We start from the raw sequence: 21125 nt of genomic DNA, 5'->3' as shown, positions 1-21125 counted from the left end.
TTTCCAGTTTTCCGCAACCAAGACCTGCGATATGCATTTCTGCCGGCGACGCACTGTTCACCCGGAGCCGCGGCTTTATATTGACGGCGAGCTTCTTAAAATGGTGGAGTCACATAGGTTTTTGGGGATGGTTTTTGATGCCCGGTTGACTTGGCTGCCTTATATTCGGCAGCTTAAACAGGCGTGTTGGCGACATCTAAATGCTATGCGATGCCTGAGCCACACCAGGTGGGGCGCCGACCGATCTACTCTCCTACGGCTTTCCCAGGCGTTAATCCAGTCCCGTCTGGACTACGGGAGTCTGGCTTATGGCTCAGCATCCCCATCTGCGTTGCGGGTGCTGGACCCAATCCTCCACAGCGGGATACGCCTTGCCACTGGTGCCTTCCGAACCAGCCCTGTGGACAGCATACTTGTGGAGGCAGGTGTCCCTCCACTGCGGTTACGGCGCCAACAATTACTGGCTGCTTATGCTGCCCATGTTTTTAGCTTGCCCGGGCATCCAAATTATCGTGTCCTCTTCCCACAGTCAGTCGTTCATCTGCCAGAACGTCGGCCCCGGTTGGGTTGTCCGATCGCTGTACGTGTCAAACAGCTTCTTTCCTGGCTTGGGTGTTTCCCTGTTCCACCTCCTTTCCGGGCCCCTCTGCGTACACCCCCATGGTGTGTGCCTCGCCCTTGCCTTCGGCTCGACTTGGCACATGGCCCGAAGGACTCAGTCCCTCCGGAGGCCTTCCGACGCCGCTTTTATTCCATGCTGGCCACGTATCAGGGCTCTGGCGTTGTCTACACCGACGGTTCGATGGTTGCTGGTCTAGTCGGTTATGCACTAACTCTAGGGGACCATTCTGAACAACGTTCTTTGCCGGCTGGCTGCAGTGTTTACACTGCTGAGCTGGTCGCCATCTTTCGTACCCTGGAGTATATCCGCTCCTGCTCAGGTGAGTCCTTCGTTATCTGTAGCGATTCCCTGAGCGGTTTACGAGCTCTCGAGCAGTGTTTCCCTCGTTCTCGTCTGGTGATGGCTATCCAGGAGTCCCTGCATACTCTCGCCCGTAACGGCAGGTCTGTGGTCTTTGTTTGGACCCCAGGCCATGTTGCTATACCCGGCAATGAAACTGTTGACAGCCTGGCGAAAGAGCCCACCAGTGCGCCATCTCTGGAGATTGGCCTCCTGGCGGCTGATTTGTGGGCAGTCTTACGCCGCAAAGTTCTCTCGTTTTGGGATGCTGAATGGCGCGGTCTGACCACCCCTAACAAACTCCGTGCCGTCAAGGACACGACAACTGTGTGGCGGTCATCCATGCGAGCCAACCACAGGGACTCGGTCGTTCTTTGTCGGCTCCGCATTGGCCACACCCGACTCACGCACAGTTATTTACTGTGTCGTGAGGATCCCCCTCTTTGTTGTTGTGGGGCATCCTTGACGGTGGTCCATATTCTGTCGGAGTACGCCCTTTTAACCGTGCTCAGGCAGACTTTTGCAATGCCTGACACGCTCTCTGCTCTTTTATCAGTGACTCTGCCATGGTGGACTTGGTTTTGTGTTTTATTCGGGCAGGGGGTTTTTATCCTTTAATCTGAGTTTTTAGTGTTGATTCTGGCTTTTAGCCTCTGATTTTAAACTGAGTTTTTAAAGTGTTCTTGGTGGTTGGCTTTTCCTCTTTTTCTCTACGGTCGGCCAACCACCGTCACACTGTTGTGTTTTAATTTGTTTTGTCTGGTCTCTGTCAGAGTATTTCATGTCCTGTTTCGTCTGCTGTCTTTCCTGTTGTTCGTTTTTTATTCTCTTCGGGTGGTTTTAGTTTTTATGGAACAAGGGTCCGATGACCATAGTAGTCTGGTCCCTTTAATCCCACAAACCAACCAACCAACCAACCAACCAAGACTAGGAAGCAATAAAATTTGGTTGGTTCTATATGCTTCCAAATGCTAATCTCCTGGGTACTGTCGTCATTTTTCAGTAATAAATTTATAATAATTAATTATCTGTGTACAGATGGCAAAAACGAATTCCACGGACATTAAGTACAAGAAAGATCTAAATGACTTGTTGACTCTTTGAAGTCTGCTTTTAACCCGCTAAATGTGTTCACAAAATGGTCTCGTTTCATCAATGGGTGATCCAACCTGTCATACTCTCTTTTTCTGGATAAAGTTTCACTTACTTCATCTTCTTTTCATATTCAGAGGAAGAATCTTCTGTTCATGATGTTGAGGATTCAGCAATATGTCCAGACACGTCCAACTCTTCGATGGAAAAAAGCTCCAAAGTATCACTACAATCTTTGTCACTACTATTCATAAGAATTATCCATGAGTATGATTTCCTTGACCGATAAATTGTGTCACAACATGACAAAGGCTACACATGAAAATGCTGTTGAACGAGAGGAAAAAAAAAAAGAAAACTTAAGTTGCAAAGGAAATTCACCATATACAACAACAAAACGCATTGCTCATACAAGCGTTTGCCAACAGCAAAATGTGTCAAAGGCTTTAGGAAGACTGTTCATGACAACAAATTGCCTCCGATGAGCGTGACGCCACAATTGTTTACATTAGATTTGTTTGAGCGGTTGCAAGCGAGCTTACGCGCATGTTCACTTGAGTCGCGTTTCAGTAGTACCCTCTCCCACTTCTGGCTTCAGAAGTGTGCCAGTTAGCAGTATAAGCAATAGGAGCAAGCAGCCAGATGCTATCCAGAAAAATTTTACTGGTGCGCCTAAGCTGCCAGATCCACTTATGCACAACAGGCCCGGAACTAGGGGGCGGGGGTGGGGGCAAACAGGGGTATCTGCCCCGGGCGATAGTTTCAGTGGGGGAAGGGCAGGGAGGCGCCAAATTCATATTATTGAGGAAATAGACCTTGTTTCACAAAGCGCCTAGCGTCCAGCGCTCATTAGTATATCGATTACTCATACGATTTTGAACGCATCCCTGTTGGTTTTTGGACATTTCTGAACAAATTGTAAGTTGATTTCTGAAATAATCGCAAGTTGATTTTTGAATGCGTGCATAGTGTACGTGATGTCTCTGCCAGGGGAATTCCCGTCATATCTAGAAATAAACTTTCCTGCAGACTAAAGGGGACGGGTCTATATGAGCTGGGCGGAATAAAGCCGAACGGGTGAATGCCAATCGCCGTTTATGTGGTTAATTGGGTTTGCAAATGATCAGCGTTGTTATAACTACTTGCGAATTCCGTAGATTCAGACTACCAGAGTGGAAATAAATGAATAAAAGGAATAACAGGCAACAAATATTGCATATTGTCTCCTCCGTGTATCCAAGAAAATGAAATTTTGACAGAAAATTTTTGGCCAGACTGCCACACTACTAAGGGCCAGTTATACAGCCCCGGCTAGCAGCCGCCAAAGTTCTGTTCTGGGAGCAGTGCGGAAAAGGCGTTGTACAAACACGTAATAATGCCTAACAGGAGAATAAATGCTGGTTAACTAAACTGGTTATTGTGGCAGGGTTAGTGAAGTTAACCAGAGAATAAGTTTTGACACTGGCAGGAATAGTTGCAGAATTAGTGATGACAAGATTGTTTGTTAGATGAAGGAAGGAGAAGAATCGGGGAGGGGGACACAAATTACGGAAGAATGTGACGATTCCAAATTTATATAAAAATTTCGTACTACTACTTTTCGATCTAGTGCTTCAGAAGCTAGAGAGTATGAATGAAATGTCAAACTATTTCCTAACATAAAGCTTTTTGCTTGTAGTTGGCCTAATAGGAATTTGATATTGGTACTTCGTGAATTATATTCCGTCTGGTCTTGGGTTCAATTTGTATTAACAGTTTTTTTAGTATTAGACAACATCATTTCGTTTTTTGAAGTGGCAAAACGTTTGGTGAAGTTTGGTGAGATAATAGATCGTTTCACAAAAAGGAAAGGACACCATGTAAAGCTGCAGCAAGGTTAGAGAGAAATTAAGGACTGAAGAAATGTGTACTGTCTTGCTTGTTACTTGTCTTTACTCTTTTTATTTATGCTATATTTAATTTTATGTCACACAAAACAGCAAGTTATTAGCTAATAGGCTCTAAAAACTGCAAATTTTCTGAAGAGTAGGTACTTGTTCTGCGATTACAAATAATTCCATCTTGTATTAATAGCGAGAATTTTGTAAAGAGGGTAGGATGTCAAACCAGCTGACTGGGAGCAGGAGAGGCACCACAGGACATTTTAATTTCCACTGTCCTGAATATAGTTTGATGACACCCATTACAAAATATTATATGTTTGAATTCCACAGAGCGAAATTCAGAGACGTGCAGCAGATGAATGCTGTATGAAGAGGCGTGGCATTGCACTTTGGCACACTTAAGACCAAATAACACGTCTTATTTTCCCTTGAGCATATATGTTTCATGTATCAGACTCTTCAGAAATATATGCGCTACAAAATGAAGATATTTTATAAAAGTCGATTTTTAAAAATTTTTGGCGTCCAACCTCAAACGCTCGAGGGAGGGGGAGCGCCACTATCTAGTATTGTCCGGGTTGGGAAATATCATCGATCCGGACCTGATGCACAGAGCACTCTGAGTTGTAGTGGGGAGGTGGTAGTCTGCATGTGACCCGTGTTTACGTTAAGTGATTTTGCTGTTTCCTCTTCGTTTGTTGCTCTTATGTCAAATAAAAAAACAGATGTCTTGGCCGGGAGCTATCAAGTGAATTAAAATACATTCATATAATTACGCAGGGCTAAAATATGTTGTTAGTTTCAGATTTTATTTTGTTTCCACCTTTTTGACAGTCAAGCGTTGAGCGGCTTGCAGAACAGTGAAGTTATTTTTGTCGATTTGTCAAAGAAATTTGACTTTTGTTAATCTTTTATGCTGAGGCAGTCAATTCATTTGAAATGAAGTGTTTAATTTCACACTATTGGCTAGTTTCAACTGTTAACTGCATTTAAAGTTCACGTTTTCATCTTCTAGCACATTTGGCATTATGCCTTCATAAGGAACCAAACATTAGATAATACAGTACTGGTACTCTAAGAAAATTTACATCTCAATCTGGACATACGAATGTGCGCTTTAAGCTGAATGATGTATTTTAGTGTGGTTCACAAAATTCCGATGTTCTTGGAGTATCCTCTAATATTCTTGCTTCTTTTATGACATAATGTAAGATCTTTTAATGTTTTATACATACAAACGTACGGGATTCCTGCGTCACTGTAGCTGCGCAAGTGCGGCAGCGCCTGTTATCTGGCACTCTGACAACTGCTGAAAGAAATCTAACAGGTCGGGGGAAAATATTCAGAACGGTTCTTTGAAAAGCGTTACTTTCAAAGTACGACCATTTACAATATTTTCGAGCCTGGTAGATCAGACATTTATGTCGTTGTTAAAAATTTTACTGGCACTTCGTGTGATATATCTTAAAGTGTAACATGCACAAAAAAAACATTATTTGTGAAAGCTTAGCTTCTCTTGCAGCTTGTTAGTCTTAGAGACCAATATTATACGTAAAAACTTTTCTTTTCTTGTAGCAACACTATGTATATTCATTTAAACTATTATCTTTTCCTATTTGTGTGTTAGCGCTACTTAACAGTGATGTTGCTTTTGGCTATGCTCTGAATATCCGCTGCCATTGGCCGGCGAGATCGTTTGTAATGAGCTACGACTGGCTTACAAAAGCACATCACAATCTCTGTTTCAGTCCTTTGGAAAGTAACGTGTGGTGTTTGGTGGAATTGGAATTTATACTTTCGTAATATGAAAATAAGCAGTATGCATGTTGCTGCACATCATACATCTTTCCAAAACGTATTTTTTCCCCTGAGTTTCGTTTTCTAAAGTGCATGGAAATTCTACTCCAGTGTATAAAACCACAACCACTGAAAGGATTGATAAGTTTCACAGTTCCGAGGAAAATTGTACTGCTACTTAACACGGAAAAAGTGTGTTTTCATCCGTGAGAAATTCTATTTTTAACCGGGAAAAATCCGGGAATTTTTTTTTCTCGGCCACATATACACCCTGAAAGAAGACCATATAAAGGCACTGTTGTCAGAAATGCCATTCTGTTGTGTACTTTTACCTGCTCCCGAGCTCGGGCATATATGAGTACCATAAGCCATCTGGACTTTCCGCTTCCCAGGCATACATGAATACCCGTATCCATCTGGACTTCCTGACACTGGGCATACATCCACGCATACATGTATGCCCATAGCTGCAAAAAGGTTAATGAACATTGATCCACTTACCTCTTCCCATTATTTAGAGGAAACACGTTGGTCCACCTACCTTCTCCCATGATTTAATTAAAAAAACAGTGATCCACTTAGTGTGCTTGCATTGTACAGTCACACAGAGCAGAGAAATATTTCACTGCTTTTTCAATTATACCAAGGGTTGTGAGACTGTCCTTTGTTTGTAGATACTAGCACAGTTTATATAGCTGTGACTCAAACAAGAAGTTATTGAATTTATCATCCTCAATTACAGCAGTATTTCACCCTTTCTTCCAAATGTATTACTTCGAAACACAACATCTGCCTGCTGCTCTCTCATTGGCTGCATAACATAAACAACTGACACACCTTCTTTTGTTCCCATCATGCCTCACCACAAGCGCTGACAGCATTTGGGCACGAAACACATAAGTACACCAATGGCCTTGTTCTAGACTTTTACTATTGTCTGATAGCTAGTTGTATAACTTTCAGGCTTAAGTGTTTATTGGCATACTCTGCCCCAGAGTGATACTTCATTGAAGAGAGTCACTGGGTTCGCACTCTGTTGATTTTCAGTTCTTCGTAAACTATGAAGAGAAATGGTACAGTGATTGATGCACTGGATTAACATTCAAGGTCAGTGCAGTCCAAATTCCTGGCCAGCTATGGATTTTTCATAGTTTTCTAAATTTCTTAAAATGAATAGAAGCTACTTTTGAAATGTGTATGGCTAATTTTCTTCAGTGTTCTTGGCATTACCAACTCGTGTTCCATCTCTAATAAACTTTTTGATGAGCATTCAATCCTTATATTCCTTCCCTCCTACTCTTCCTTACCCATATTTTGATAAATCAGATTTGCAACCCCTTTTGTGTTGTGTTGGTAAAGTTCCTCTGTGGCAAGAAGTTCCGAAACATGCTTTTAACATATAGTAATGAAAGATAGATATAAACTATGTGATCAAAGTATCTGGGCACCCACAAAAACATACATTTTTCATATTAGGTGTATTGTATTGCCACTTACTACCAGGTACTGCATATCAGCGGCCTCAGTGGGAGAGGAGAATGGGGCACTCCGCGGAACTCTCGTACTTCGAACGTGGTCAGGTGAGTGGGTGTCACTTATGTCATATGTCTCTACACAAGATTTCCACTTTCCTAAACATCCCTAGGTTGACTGTTTCCAATGTGATACAGAAGTGGAAATTTGAAGGGACACATACAGCACAAAAGAATACAGGCCAACCACATCTGTTGACTGACAGAGACCGCCAACAGCTGAAGAGGGTAATAATGTGTAATTGGCAGACATCTACCCAGACCATCACGCAGGAATTCCAAACTGCATCACTATCCACTGCAAGTACTAGGACAGATGGGCAGCAGGTGAGAAAACGTGGATTTCATGGTCGAACAGCTGCTCATAAGCCACTCATCATGGCGGTAAATGCCAAACAACGCCTCGCTTGGTGTAAGGAGTGTAAACATTGGACAATTAAACAGTGGAAAAACGTTGTGTGGAGTGACGAATCATGGTACACAATGTGGTGATCCGATGGCAGGGTGTGGGTATGGCAGTTGCCCAGTAAACATCATCGGCCAACAGTAAAATTTGGAGGCGGTGGTGTTCTGATGCGGTCGTGTTTTTGAATGAGGGAGCTTGCGCCCCTTGTTGTTCTGCGTGGCACTATCACAGCACGGACCTACAGTGTTGTTTTAAGCACCTTCTTGCTTCCCACTGTTGAAGAGCAATTCGGGGATGGCGATTGCATCTTTCAACACAGTCGAGCACCTGTTCATTATGCATGGCCTGTGGCGGAGTGGTTACACTACGATAACATCTCTTTAATGGACTGGCCTGCACTGCGTCCTGACCTGAATAATATAGAACACCTTTTGGATGTTTTGGGGTGCCGAATTTGTGCTAGGCCTCGCTGACTGACATGGATACCTCTCGAGAGTGTAGCACTCTGTGTAGAATGGGCTGCCATTCCCCAAGAAACCTTTTAGCACCTGATCAAACGTATGCCTGTGAGAGTGGAAGCTGTAATTTAGGCTAAGGGTTGGCCAACACCATATTGAATTCCAGCATTACTGATGGAGGGCACCACAAACTTGTAAGTCATTTTCATCCACGTGTCCATATACTTTTGATCACATAGTGTACAAATTGTCAGTCACGGAGCTGATACAGTATTTCTTTATTGTTAAAAGAAATTGAAAAAATTTTTTGATGCCAGGATTTTTTAAATGTGCCAAGATACTATTTGTCAAGGTGTTAACTCTTTATCTAATACGCAAAGAACATAAGTGGATGATAAGCTCTCCATGGCTCTTATCTCAGTAACAACTGTCACAATTAAAGGAGAACACTCACTGAATAGCAGAACCATTGAATCATTGATAGCCTCACACAAAAGAGAATAAAAACTTTGCTAGCTTTCAGAAGAAATCCTTTGATAAACTGGAGTAAAAATACACAGACTCAAAAAAGACACAAGCACACCCATACACATTTGTGTACATGCACTGTGATGACTGAACACAAAATGCTGAGATTGCAGTTCAGCTTGTAGACAGGCATGGGGTTGTGTTGGGTGGGGTGGGTAGAGAGGCAGAGAGCTGGGAAGCAGGAAGAGGGTTTGGGAGACAAGTAGCAGCACCTCAGAGGGAGGCAACCGTTGTACAGGCTAGGAATGTGGGAGGTGGCAGTAGCAGGTGCGTGAGTTAGGTAAGTGGCAAACAGGTACTGGAGCCAATGAGGTGCGACACGTGATAAAGATGCCATAGAGGTGTGGATTGGGAGGGGGTAACAGGATAGAGGAACGGGAGACTGTTGGATATAGGGCTTGGGGCCAGTAGGTAGCAGAAACTGATGCCAGGAGAATTATGGGTGGATCTCTCCCCTTAGCTCATCTCCCGCCTCATGCCAACAACCCCTTACATAACTTGTAACATTCCAGGCTTATGGTTACCACCCCTGCATTATGTATTACTAGATCAATAGTCCTATATCTCCAGTTATAATTAAATTCAATTACTTTTTGATAATAGGGAAAAGGCTTTTAGAAGAATAATGGGAATACCTAACAATAGAAGTTACAATACTCTTTGTACCATAAACAATGAAAATCAGATTCAGGAAATTAATATATGGAAAATGTTTAGATAAAAGAATAATATATTTCGTTCTCATCATCAGTAAATGGTAGGAATTAAATCTTGAGTGTAATTAACAAAATACAGATAATTGATCGTTCAGTATTGTTAGAATGCTGATTTCTGCAATTTCAATATTAATGTGATTTTTATGTGTTTAGAAAATGTCTTAAACTTATTATAGCAAAGTAGGGAAAATTGTAGTGTGTTTGATAATGTTGTTAAACTATATCATACATTTTGCATTATTATAACCAGTAGTATACTCGGCCTCAAATATTGTTAGTGTTGGACCCACTAGAGGGCAGATCTGTGCATATGGTTGAGATAAGTTCTTGGTGCATGATACAGGTTTGGATTTACAATAGAACAACCCATGTGTTGGACATTGTCTAAAATAGCATATTAGAACAGTGCAGTGACAGATTATTTCGGAGTGTTGAACAGTTTGATTTAATATTGCAAAAGGCAGAATAATATGTGACTTTATACTCATACTTTGTTGAGTATTAGTGTTGAACAGCGCAATGAACCACATGCATTTCTATCAAATTACTGCATCTGGACTATTTAATATCACCAGTGTAGTATGTACTACCATTGGTTAGCTGTAGTAGTAACAACAAGGCTTATTATACTGAAGGTTGATCCTGAGCTCATAAGATACAGGTTTTGAAGTGAATAAATTTATGTACTTATGTTACTTCAGTTGTGGCGTACATCATTGTAGTGAAATCCATTATGATATCCTGTATTTATTGAACAAGCATATTTTAGTTCGTGTATGCAGTAAATGAAGCAAGCAAAAAGGAATACAAACGTCTCAAAAATGAGATCAACAGGAAGTGCAAAATGGCTAAGCAGGAATGGCTAGAGGACAAATGTAAGGATGTAGAGGCTTATCTCACTAGGGGTAAGATAGATACTGCCTACAGGAAAATTAAAGAGACCTTGGGAGATAAGAGAACCACTTGTAAGAACATCAAGAGCTCAGATGGAAACCCAGTTCTAAGCAAAGAAGGGAAAGCAGAAAGGTGGAAGAAGTATATAGAGGGTCTATACAAGGGCGATGTACTTGAGGACAATATTATGGAAATGGAAGAGGATGTAGATGAAGATGAAATGGGAGATATGATACTGCGTGAAGGGTTTGACAGAGCAATGAAAGACCTGAGTCGAAACAAGGCCCCCGGAGTAGACAACATTCCATTGGAACTACTGACGGCTTTGGGAGAGCCAGTCCTGACAAAACTCTATCATCTGGTGAGCAAGATGTATGAAACAGGCGAAATACCCTCAGACTTCAAGAAGAATATAATAATTCCAATCCCAAAGAAAGCAGCTGTTGACAGATGTGAAAATTACCGAACAATCAGTTTAATAAGCCACAGCTGCAAAATACTAACACAAATTCTTTACAGACGAATGGAAAAACTAGTAGAAGCCGACCTCGGGGAAGATCAGTTTGGATTCCGTAGAAATACTGGAACACGTGAGGCAATACTGACCTTACGACTAATCTTAGAAGAAAGATTAAGGAAAGGCAAACCTACGTTTCTAGCATTTGTAGACTTGGAGAAAGCTTTTCACAATGTTGACTGGAATATTCTCTTTCAAATTCTAAAGGTGGCAGGGGTAAAATACAGGGAGCGAAAGGCTATTTACAGTTTGTACAGAAACCAGATGGCAGTTACAAGAGTCGAGGAACGTGAAAGGGAAGCAATGGTTGGGAAGGGAGTAAGACAGGGTTGTAGCCTCTCCCCTATGTTATTCAATCTGTATATTGAGCAAGCAGTAAAGGAAACAAAACAAAAATTCGGAGTAGGTATTAAAATCCATGGAGAAGAAATAAAAACTTTAAGGTTCACCGATGACATTGTAATTCTGTCAGAGACAGCAAAGGACTTGGAAGAGGAGTTGAATGGAATGAACAGTGTCTTGAAAGGAGGATATAAGATGAACATCAACAAAAGTAAAACGAGGATAATGGAATGTAGTCGAATTAAATCGGGTGATGCTGAGGGAATTAGATTAGGAAATGAGACACTTAAAGTAGTAAAGGAGTTTTGCTATTTGGGGAGCAAAATAACTGATGATGGTCGAAGTAGAGAGGATATAAAATGTAGACTGGCAATGGCAAGGAAAGCGTTTCTGAAGAAGAGAAATTTGTTAACATCGTGTACAGATTTAAATGTCATGAAGACATTTCTGAAAGTGTTTGTATGGAGTGTAGCCTTGTATGGAAGTGAAACATGGGCGATAAATAGTTTGGAGAAGAAGAGAATAGAAGCTTTCGAAATGTGGTGCTACAGAAGAATGCTGAAGATTAGATGGGTAGATCACATAACTAATGAGAAAGTATTGAATAGGTTTGGGGAGAAGAGAAGTTTATGGCACAACTTGACCAGAAGAAGGGATTGGTTGGTAGGACATGTTCTGAGGCATCAAGGGATCACCAATTTAGTAATGGAGGGTAAAAATCATAGAGGGAGACCAAGAGATGAATACACCAAGCAGATTCAGAAGGATGTAGGTTGCAGTAGGTACTGGGAGATGAAGCAGCTTGCACACTCTGCTTTAAACTTCCCTATGTTGCTAATGGGGGACATTGTTCTTAGTTTTAAAGAGGTGGTGAGGTTTCTGGGTCTCACATTTGACTCCTAATTTACTTGGTTGCCACACCTTAGGGATCTGAAAAGACCATCCCTGAAAGCACATATTGTTTTAAAATGTATTAGCCACAATTCATGGGCAGCAGACGAAATCGGTCTGCTCCACTTTTACAGGACGTTTGTGTTATGTCGGCTTGACTATCGGTACCCAGTGAAGAGGTCTGAACAATTCTGTTATTTAAAAATGTTGGATATGATGCACAATCAAGGAATACAGATTGCCACAGGGGCCTTTCAAAGCAGCCCCATACCAAGCCTTTGTGAGGTTAGTGAGGTGCCACTTCACATCACTCAACAATTTCTCATGGTGCAATCAACGTATGAAACACTGTCCACATCTGCTCACTGTCATACTGTTGCTTGGCCACCAATGGAAAGGCTTTTCCATTATTGACAATGAGCAATAAGGCCTGGATTCAAGTGAAAGATTGCCTTTCAAAAATGGATGTGCCTGTTTTTAAAATTTTATGCGAAGGTTGAAGCTGATTGCCTCCTTGGCTTTTATAGAGTCCCAGAGTTGTTTTAGAATTGCCATATTATAAGAATGATTGCACTCCAAATTTGATGTTTCAGTCTCTGTTTCTTAAAATTTTAGCTAGGCATCACAGTTTTATAGTTGTGCACACTGATGGCTCCAAATCAGTGGACTCCATAGGCTGTTTGGTAGTGTTCCCTAACCATTTCTTCAGGATTTGCCTTCCCTGTGAATTTACTGCATTTACAACAGAGGTTCATGTGGTTCCAAAGGCACTGAAGTAAATGAGGCAGGGTACACAGTTTCTCATTTGTTCAAATTCTCTTAGTGGCGTACAATCATTGCAGCACTTGTGCCAACCAGAGGAACTATAACTAATCAAGCTAATACGACAGCACAAGAAGCAGGTCTTGCTTTTTAAGAGATCGACTCTGTCAAAAGCTTTTGAGAGATCTAAAAATAATCCTGTTGCTTGGTAACTCTCATTTATTTTTTTGTAACATGCAGTGAATAACTGCACTGTTATAGATAGGGTACTCTGACCATTTCTGAAGGTATTGCAAGCCATCTATGTTACTGAACCTTCTTGGCAGATTAAAACTGTTTGCCAACCAGGACTTAGCCCTAGGATCTTCATCTTTCATGGGCAAGTGCTCTGCAAACTGAGCCACCCAAGCAAGACTCACAACCCATCCTTACAATTTTATTTCCACCAGTACTTCATCTTCTACCTTCTGAAATATGAGGAAGGGTTGTGACTCTAGCTTGTGTAGCTCAGTTGGTGGAGCACTTAATTGTCAAAAGGAAAACGACCCGGGTTCAATCCTGATTCATCACACAGTTTTAATGTGCCAGTAAGTTTGCACACTCCATTGCAGACTGAAAATTCATGTGGGAGGCATCTATGGCATTATTTGTATTACGACACAATCCCGCTTAGGCAAGCTAAGGATGGGGCGGGGTGGGGGGCATTTGTTATAACAGTTTTTTCAGTTAAGCCATGAACATCTAATATGTACTAAAGTATTTTGTATTGTCATTACAGTGCGTATTTGTGAAAAGTTTTGAAGTTCAAATATATTCAAAAATATCTTTGTAGGATACACTTATATTCTCTATTAAAGTTTAGCTAATTGTTTTGATTCCAGTACCATCGGCATGAGGTATACTGTAGCTAATGGTCTGTAGCATATGAATTACTCATTCAGAAAGCTCAGTAATTTTTGTTTGTTTCTTGTGTCATATCAACAATTTTTTAGTAGTAGTGTCCTGCTGTGTTCTCTCTAGTATGTCAACCAGCATTGACTTACTGCTTTGTGCAACAAATTGTAGGGCAACCTAAATGAAAATGTCACATGTACTGTAATTTCTGCATTATACTATACAAGCAGGTTTTTGAAAGGTACCACATTTTTAATTTAGGGTTTTAGTGCTGAAACCCATCATCATCATCTATCACTCTGTCATCCATGTCATCTACCTCGGGCTCTTCGATCACGTAAGCATTTGATTGCAGCACTGTTCTACAATTTCTCGGTCCCTGGTTTCTTGTGAATCGGCCACAACAATGCATTCTTCCACCTCACTCATATCCTTGTCATTGCAGTCAGGATTTGTTTCTACCATATCTATCAAGTTTCCAAAATTTTCTGAGTTGTCTCCTTCAAGCCCATCATACAGTCTTCTCTAGCACCTTTCAAGAATCTACTTTCACATTAGCTAGGGCTTGCATACACCAATAAATTATGTAATTCATATTTGCTGTCCCCAGAACTTCATTCAAGTTTTATTTTGCATGTCACTATCTTGCAGGATGGTTCTAAAAAATAGCCTAGGATAGTGCCATTTAAATGTTGTTATTACAGCCTGATTCAGTTGCTGGATTAGAATGGTAACATTTGCGGGGAAGGAAATGCATGACTATATACCACTTTTTTACTTGCAAGGATTTATAGGCCCATATTCAATTAATAATATTTTTTTTTAAAGCAGACCTCTTTCAGTTAAAAACTTTTCAACTTTCATTACAAACCATTCTTGAAAACAGTTTACAGGAAATTCAAGAATCTTACTGAGCTGAATAATAAACTTGTAGTGCATTTTGGACAACATCTACATCTATACTCTGTGAAACTGTGAAGTGCATGGCAGAGAGTTCATCCCATTCTACTACTTTTTGGGCGTTTTCTTATTCCATTCATATATGGAGCATGGGAAGAAAGATTGTTTAAATGCCTTTGTGCATGCTGTAATTAATTCAGTGATGTCATGATCATTACTATGGGAGCAATTGTAGGAGCTTATAGTATATTCCTAGAGTAATCATTTAAAACCAGTTCTTGACACTTTGTTAGTGGACTCTCTCAGGATAGTTTCCTATTGTCTTCGAGTCTGCCAGTTCATTTCTTTGATCATCTTTGTGACACTGTCCTGTAGGTCAAACAAAACCATGGCCTATATATTCCTTTCATTCCATAATGGCAGATGCAGTGAAGTAGATAAATGATTCAGATGACTGAACAGTCTCTATTGAAGTTATGCAATTGTTTCATGGAGTTAGTATTTCATCAGACTGGGACAATAACGAAATAATTGCGGCTCAGATACGTGAACTTAGTGAGCAGTAGTTTAAAACAGAAGAGGACTGTGTTGAATATTCAGGAAACATTATATATAAATATGAAAGAGGAAAAGGGGGGGGGGGGGGGAATAAAAGAGAAAATGGTGTGACATGAGTAAGATAGTGGGTGATGTTGTTGTAAAGAAAAGAGAACTCGTCATGCTCTCAGAAGAAAATTTTGACCAGGGAAGAATGGAAGGAGTAGGGGGGGGGGGTTATTGGTTATTAATGAGAAAATAGAATAAGAGGAGGAAAGTGGTAGGGGGAAGGGATTTCATTTTGGAAAGAAGATGGTTAATGTTTTATCGTAAAAAGTGTAATCAACTGTTCATTGAGACTGTTTAGCAGACCATCTCGTGAACTTGGAAATTTCTAATTTTTCCAAAGGTGAAAGCTTTCTTCCTTTGGTGGCATAGTTCTTGAAATGTGGTTGTAAGGGCTTGTTTGCTTTGACCAATGTACATTGAGGGCCCTTCAAATACACGATTTTGTACGCCTCAGAGCAAGAATGAGAGTCTTTCGACAATTGTTCATTGTGGTAAAACTAATGTTGGATCTTATTATTAATTGTGACCACTGTCTTCATATAGTCACCTTTAAGAAAGTTGGGAAGTCTGCAAGAGAGGTCTCCTAGAAAAGGTAGGAAGGCATAGATGGGCTCAGAAATACAACCTTGGGGATGAAGGAGGTGCTATTTTTAGAGATTTTTTAAAATTTTATATTTGGCCTACCAGACTAGTATGGGATCCATTAATTCTAGCAGTTTGTCTCAAGTTTGGAAGCTCTTTTTGAACAGTTTCTGAATCTAAATGAAGGTCACATACATAGCTGACCATAGAAGGAAGAAACCTTCTTTTGTAACTGAAAGGATGGCATGATGTCAAGTGGATGACGGCGTCACTGGTTGTGGATTTTCTAAAACCCAAAACATGATATAATTATTGGAGAAAGTGTTTGGTCCAAACAGTTTATAGAGCACTCGCAAGGGAAACTCCCCATCACACTCCCCTCAGATTTAGTGGCAAGATGGCCCAGACTGAACTGTCTGCAAAAGGCACCTTCACACCAAAAGCCGACTCCAACAAACAAAAACATAGAACTGTTGTAAGTTTGGAAAACTTGTAAATGTGAGTTTGACAAACTTACAACTGTTGACAACTTTTCAAAAATGTTGACAGCTGTTTCAAACTATTGTAAACACACATTCTGCATTTTTAACAAGTGGCCATTTCATTTAAAGTAATACGCTTATTTTATTTTCCTTTGCCAGCTCTTCCAATGCAGCAGTGTTTTGTTTGTCATTGCATGGTGTGCCTTGTATGGGCATGTAGCATCTCTCACAAAAGTTACAGCTCTTTTAAACTTTTCACACAACTCATACACTTGCTACAGGGACGTACATGAATCATTGTACTGTGCTTACATCCTGTGATGCGTGTCCATATTGCTTTTCCAACACAGTGCTTGAGAATGTGGCAACCATCTGTGCATGACACAGATTCCCTCTCTGTGATGCACCAATAGATTGACAATTATTGGTCATTTGTTGAAGCACAACTATAACTGCTGCCTACTGCCAGATCAGTTGAACATATTTTAAGAATTTTGTAACACTTTTAAGGTTCTGGTTTCAATCACCCTTGTATATATTTAATTATTTGGCCACAATTGAACTAATAAGTTTATGGAAAAATGGCTGTGCGTGATTGTGGCATGAGCTTTCAAGTAAACATCGTAGAGTTAGGAGTACTTTTCCTTGAATAATTTATTTTCATAAATGAAAATGTTCAAAATAAACTGCTTTTGAAAAAGAGGAGAAGTGATGTGAATCAAAATATACTTACTAGTTGGCGAATCACTGCCAGACACTCTCCTGTTGGCAAGTACCCCTGAGTGGTCACAGAGAGGGACACTTGGGAATTCAGTTCCACCAATGACAAAACATACAATTGTCCATTCTATTCTGTGTTGTCTGTGGCTTGTGACATTGTTTAGTCATAAGAATGTTGAATCCCTAATTTTCACTAAAATTAAACTTCTGTTTGCTGTTACATCGTATGTGAATAAGACACAGCTCAGTTTCAGTAACTTGGAAGATATACTACATCCATATGTGATCGAAGATTTACAGGACGAATATGTAATTTAAATTCTTCTCTCAGCATCTCCACTATATTGTCACGTCCCATCCGGGATTTTCCATTGTTTAAATTCTTCTTGGGCATTTAGCTGGCTGTAGTTTTTGATATAGTGTTAATCTTTTCCTACAAGACTTGCTGTCATCTTCAGTTTTGTGCAATATCAACAACTACATCTGGCCAAATATTTGAGAAAAATTTAAATGTACTACATCCAATTCTTTATATTTAAAAACAAATTAGCTATACTTGCATATCTAAATCTATCATAACTTATGGTAATTGTTTGTGTTTTGCTTTATTGCTCCAATTTTCTATGTAATTGGGTACAAATTTTTATTTTCCAGGTCTGCATAGAAATGCTGAAGTGTTTGGAAATTACCCTGCAGTATATTATTAGCCAAGGAAATGTTGATGCATTTGTTGTACCAAGTGTTCCAAGAATGGTCATTGCTGTTTTACAAGAATCATTCAAGCACTGTCAGAAGAGGTTCCTATACTGTGTTTCTATACTCATATTTTATTGATCCAATTCAAATTCAAAATTCTGTCTTGCTGTTTGTGAGACATATTCTTCTCAAGGGATGTGGTAAAAGGTAGTAGATGCTCTGCCTGAGAAATAACATTGTACAAGGTGGGATAAGTGGTCTCCCTAGTTTCAAACAATCACTGAAGAACATGCAGGTGCAGTAGCAGAGTGAGAGTAGTGGCATTTGGTGGGGTAAACAACACCATTTTCAGTAGTCACCCTGCAGTGGTCTGGTGAGCATCGAGGCTTTGTCATAGAAACGTTCTTTAAAAACAATAATAGTGTGGTGGCAACACAGAGGGCTTTTGAATCATCACAATAGGGTTCCTGATGCTAAAACCATTAGATTATCATTGGATTACTAATGTTGGGCGACAGGATGTGCACTTCCTAGAAAACCAGTTGGCCAACCTAAAAGTGAGAGGGAATATTATCCCAAGTGGAAAGGCAAATTTTACATTCTGACCTTCACTTAAACCCCTACTAGTTGGTGGTTGGTCAAGAACTTAGTCCAGAAGACTGGGTGAAATTTATAGGTGCTTGCAATGCAATCTTAGCCTCTGTGCAACCCAACACTATTCTGTAGTCTAATGATGAAGCACCATTTCACCCACCCAGCTCAGTAAATAGGCAAAATTTTCATTACTCGGTGACTGAAAACCCCTTGTGAACTTTGCCAAAGACCTCTACACAGCGACCGAGTGAGGTGGCGCAGTGGTTAGACACTGGACTTGCATTCGGAAGGACGACGGTTCAATCCCGCGTCCGGCCATCCTGATTTAGGTTTTTCGTGATTTCCCTAAATCACTCCAGGCAAATACCGGGATAGTTCCTGTGAAAGGGCACGGCCGACTTCCTTCTCCATCCTTCCCTAATCCGATGAGACTGATGACCTCGCTGTCTGGTCTCCTTTCCCAAAACAACCCAACCCCAACTTCTGCACAGCCCCAAAGTGATTGTTGGGTGTGCTGTGTCCTCCTTAACATTACTGGGCCTTACTTTTTTGAATCTTGAGGTGCAACTGTTACTGTGAACTCTGTGTACTATTCTGAGATGCTGAAGAAATTTTTACTCCATAGAAGGGAAGAACATGGTGAGGAATATGACAAAGAAGCCTTTTGGTTTCAACAAGATGGTGCCATGGCTCATACTGCTTATCATTCACACAAAATTCTGCAAGAACGGTTTTCCAGCCACCTGATCTTACGAGGAGATGTTCCATAGCCCCCTCGCTATCCAGATTTTAGCCCCTGTTATTTTTTTATTTGGGGATACCTCAAAGCAGAGGTTTACAAAGTTTGACCAAGGACTTAGAAGTTCTTAAGAGGGCAATTACATATGTCATCGCTGAAATAATGCAAGATATTCTGAGAAGGGTTTTTGAAAACTTTTTTAAACGACTCAGTATGTGCATTGCTTGCCAAGTTCGTCAAAACACACACACACACACACACACACACACACACACACACACACACACACACACACACACACACACACACACTCAAAATTCTCACGTCAAATCAGATAGACCACTCTGCCCTACCTTGTACTTTTCAACGCCAGAGTGCCGCAGTTAAGTGTTTGGTTTAAAACAAAGATATTTATTAATGAATTTAATGGTTATGTTGGCAGTTATTTATTATGAGATGTATTTGTATCACATTTCTTACTCAGAATAACCTAGAAGTAATGTGTTTTGTTGAATGCATTTATTATTTGATTTTTGAAAAATTTGTAAATTTGTGAGTAATGATAAGACAAATATATTATTTGCCTGTTTGATTATATGAATGACGATGGGAATAATTGGTGAAATAAGTAAACTACCCTTTGTCTTCTGTTTGTCTTTGGAATCCAAACACTGTACCAAGAGTTTTAAGGAGAGGTGCAAAAGGGAAGTCAAATTGAGAAATTATTACTTAAAATAAATTCCAAAATTCAAGGAACACGGAGATATAGTAATAGAAGACACTGGATATAAGTTTTTATAGCTAAATGTTATATGCGTACCTAGTACTTGAATACTTATGTCTGAGTACCATGTTTAATCATCAAACAAGGTCTATGGTGGGTACATCATTTGTTTTCTCATATTAGTTCAGGTGAATGTTATACTAATTCCTCTGAATTTCATTTCATTCCTACATCTCAGTTTTGGAACTTGGTTCTTGGTGCAATATTAAAGTTACAGACTATTCCTGTTGGAGACTTCATTTGTTATCTAATGATTATTGGTGCAGTGGTTTTTTAAATGTGTATAAAGAGGACCTAACATACTGTCTGACAGCAAAAAGCCATAACAAGAAGCTACAGTAGATTGTACCAGGGTCGAAAAGTAATCTGTGCTGATTACTAAAACCAAACATAGTTCATAAGAGAGAGAGGATAGAGTGTATCACAATGGTTACCAGCCCTTCAGGAAAAAGAAGGAAACAGATAACAATCCATAAGTGCTCACTTCCTTGTCATCACCTCTTTGTCAGCATCATTTCTATCTGACAATGAGTTTTTTTTTATGTTAGTATGTGTTGTAAAGTAATGGAGTTTCTTTCGGCAGCAGTTAACTAGTATCTTCAACTCTTCACCTGTTTTTCTTTTTATAAATACTTAACAGATTTTATTACTGAATCCAAAGTCAAGGCTTTACATACAGAGAAAAGACAGAGAGCAGCTTAGACCAAGCATTTCAGAGAATATCTTTCAACATACATTCATTTAATGCCTCATGTGCCAGATTATACATCAACAGGATGACTCATGTGATAGTCATTGTGAAGCATTACAATCAAGTATATAGCTAACAGCTCCTGTTTTGGCATTTAAAATATAGGGTAAGCTCTGTTGTAGGGCTAGTGTTGATGATGTCTCATCTGTTTGATGCAAGCGTTAAGCCCAACGGTCTCTTTGGTACCATTGAAGAGTGTCGCATACACTCCACAAATACACTTAAGACACAATTCTCACTTCCCATGAGGAAAGAGGCTGTTATGTGTGGGCGTGGGGGGAGAAAAAATCATTTGATTAGGTGTCCGAACATACCTCTGGTGTTCTTCCAACCAACATTGCTGTAAGCCTCTTTCTCTTATGAAAAAAGGTGTTGTAAACAATGGAATAGGTAGTGTGTGAGGTGGAGCAAGACTATTCAAGAGGCATTTGTTTGCTGTCCATAATGTGATTATCAAACTTAAGTGCCAATGTGCAGTCCTGTTGTTCAGCTACCCTGAGTTCAAGGCCAGATATCACAAGAAGCTTCTGCAGTGCAAACATCATAATAGTAATCTCATTTATCGCTATGATTTTAATGACCATCCTGAAAAATAAGC

At 40.2% G+C, this 21125-nt stretch overlaps 1 protein-coding gene across 1 annotated transcript in view; it reads left to right on the top strand.

Moving 5' to 3' along the window:
• Window positions 1-21125, top strand: part of LOC126267459 (uncharacterized protein C1orf112 homolog) — a 127059-nt gene that overhangs the window by 18678 nt on the left and 87256 nt on the right. Inside the window, exon 4 of the mRNA XM_049972729.1 lies at window positions 17618-17760. Coding sequence (XP_049828686.1) covers window positions 17618-17760 — 143 coding nt within the window. The remainder of the gene's footprint in view (window positions 1-17617; window positions 17761-21125) is intronic.

This window comes from Schistocerca gregaria, chromosome 4, assembly GCF_023897955.1.
Source record: "Schistocerca gregaria isolate iqSchGreg1 chromosome 4, iqSchGreg1.2, whole genome shotgun sequence".
NCBI lineage: Eukaryota > Metazoa > Arthropoda > Insecta > Orthoptera > Acrididae > Schistocerca > Schistocerca gregaria.
The sequence above is the reverse complement of the archived record's forward strand: the minus strand, read 5'-3'. Positions and strand labels throughout refer to the sequence as shown.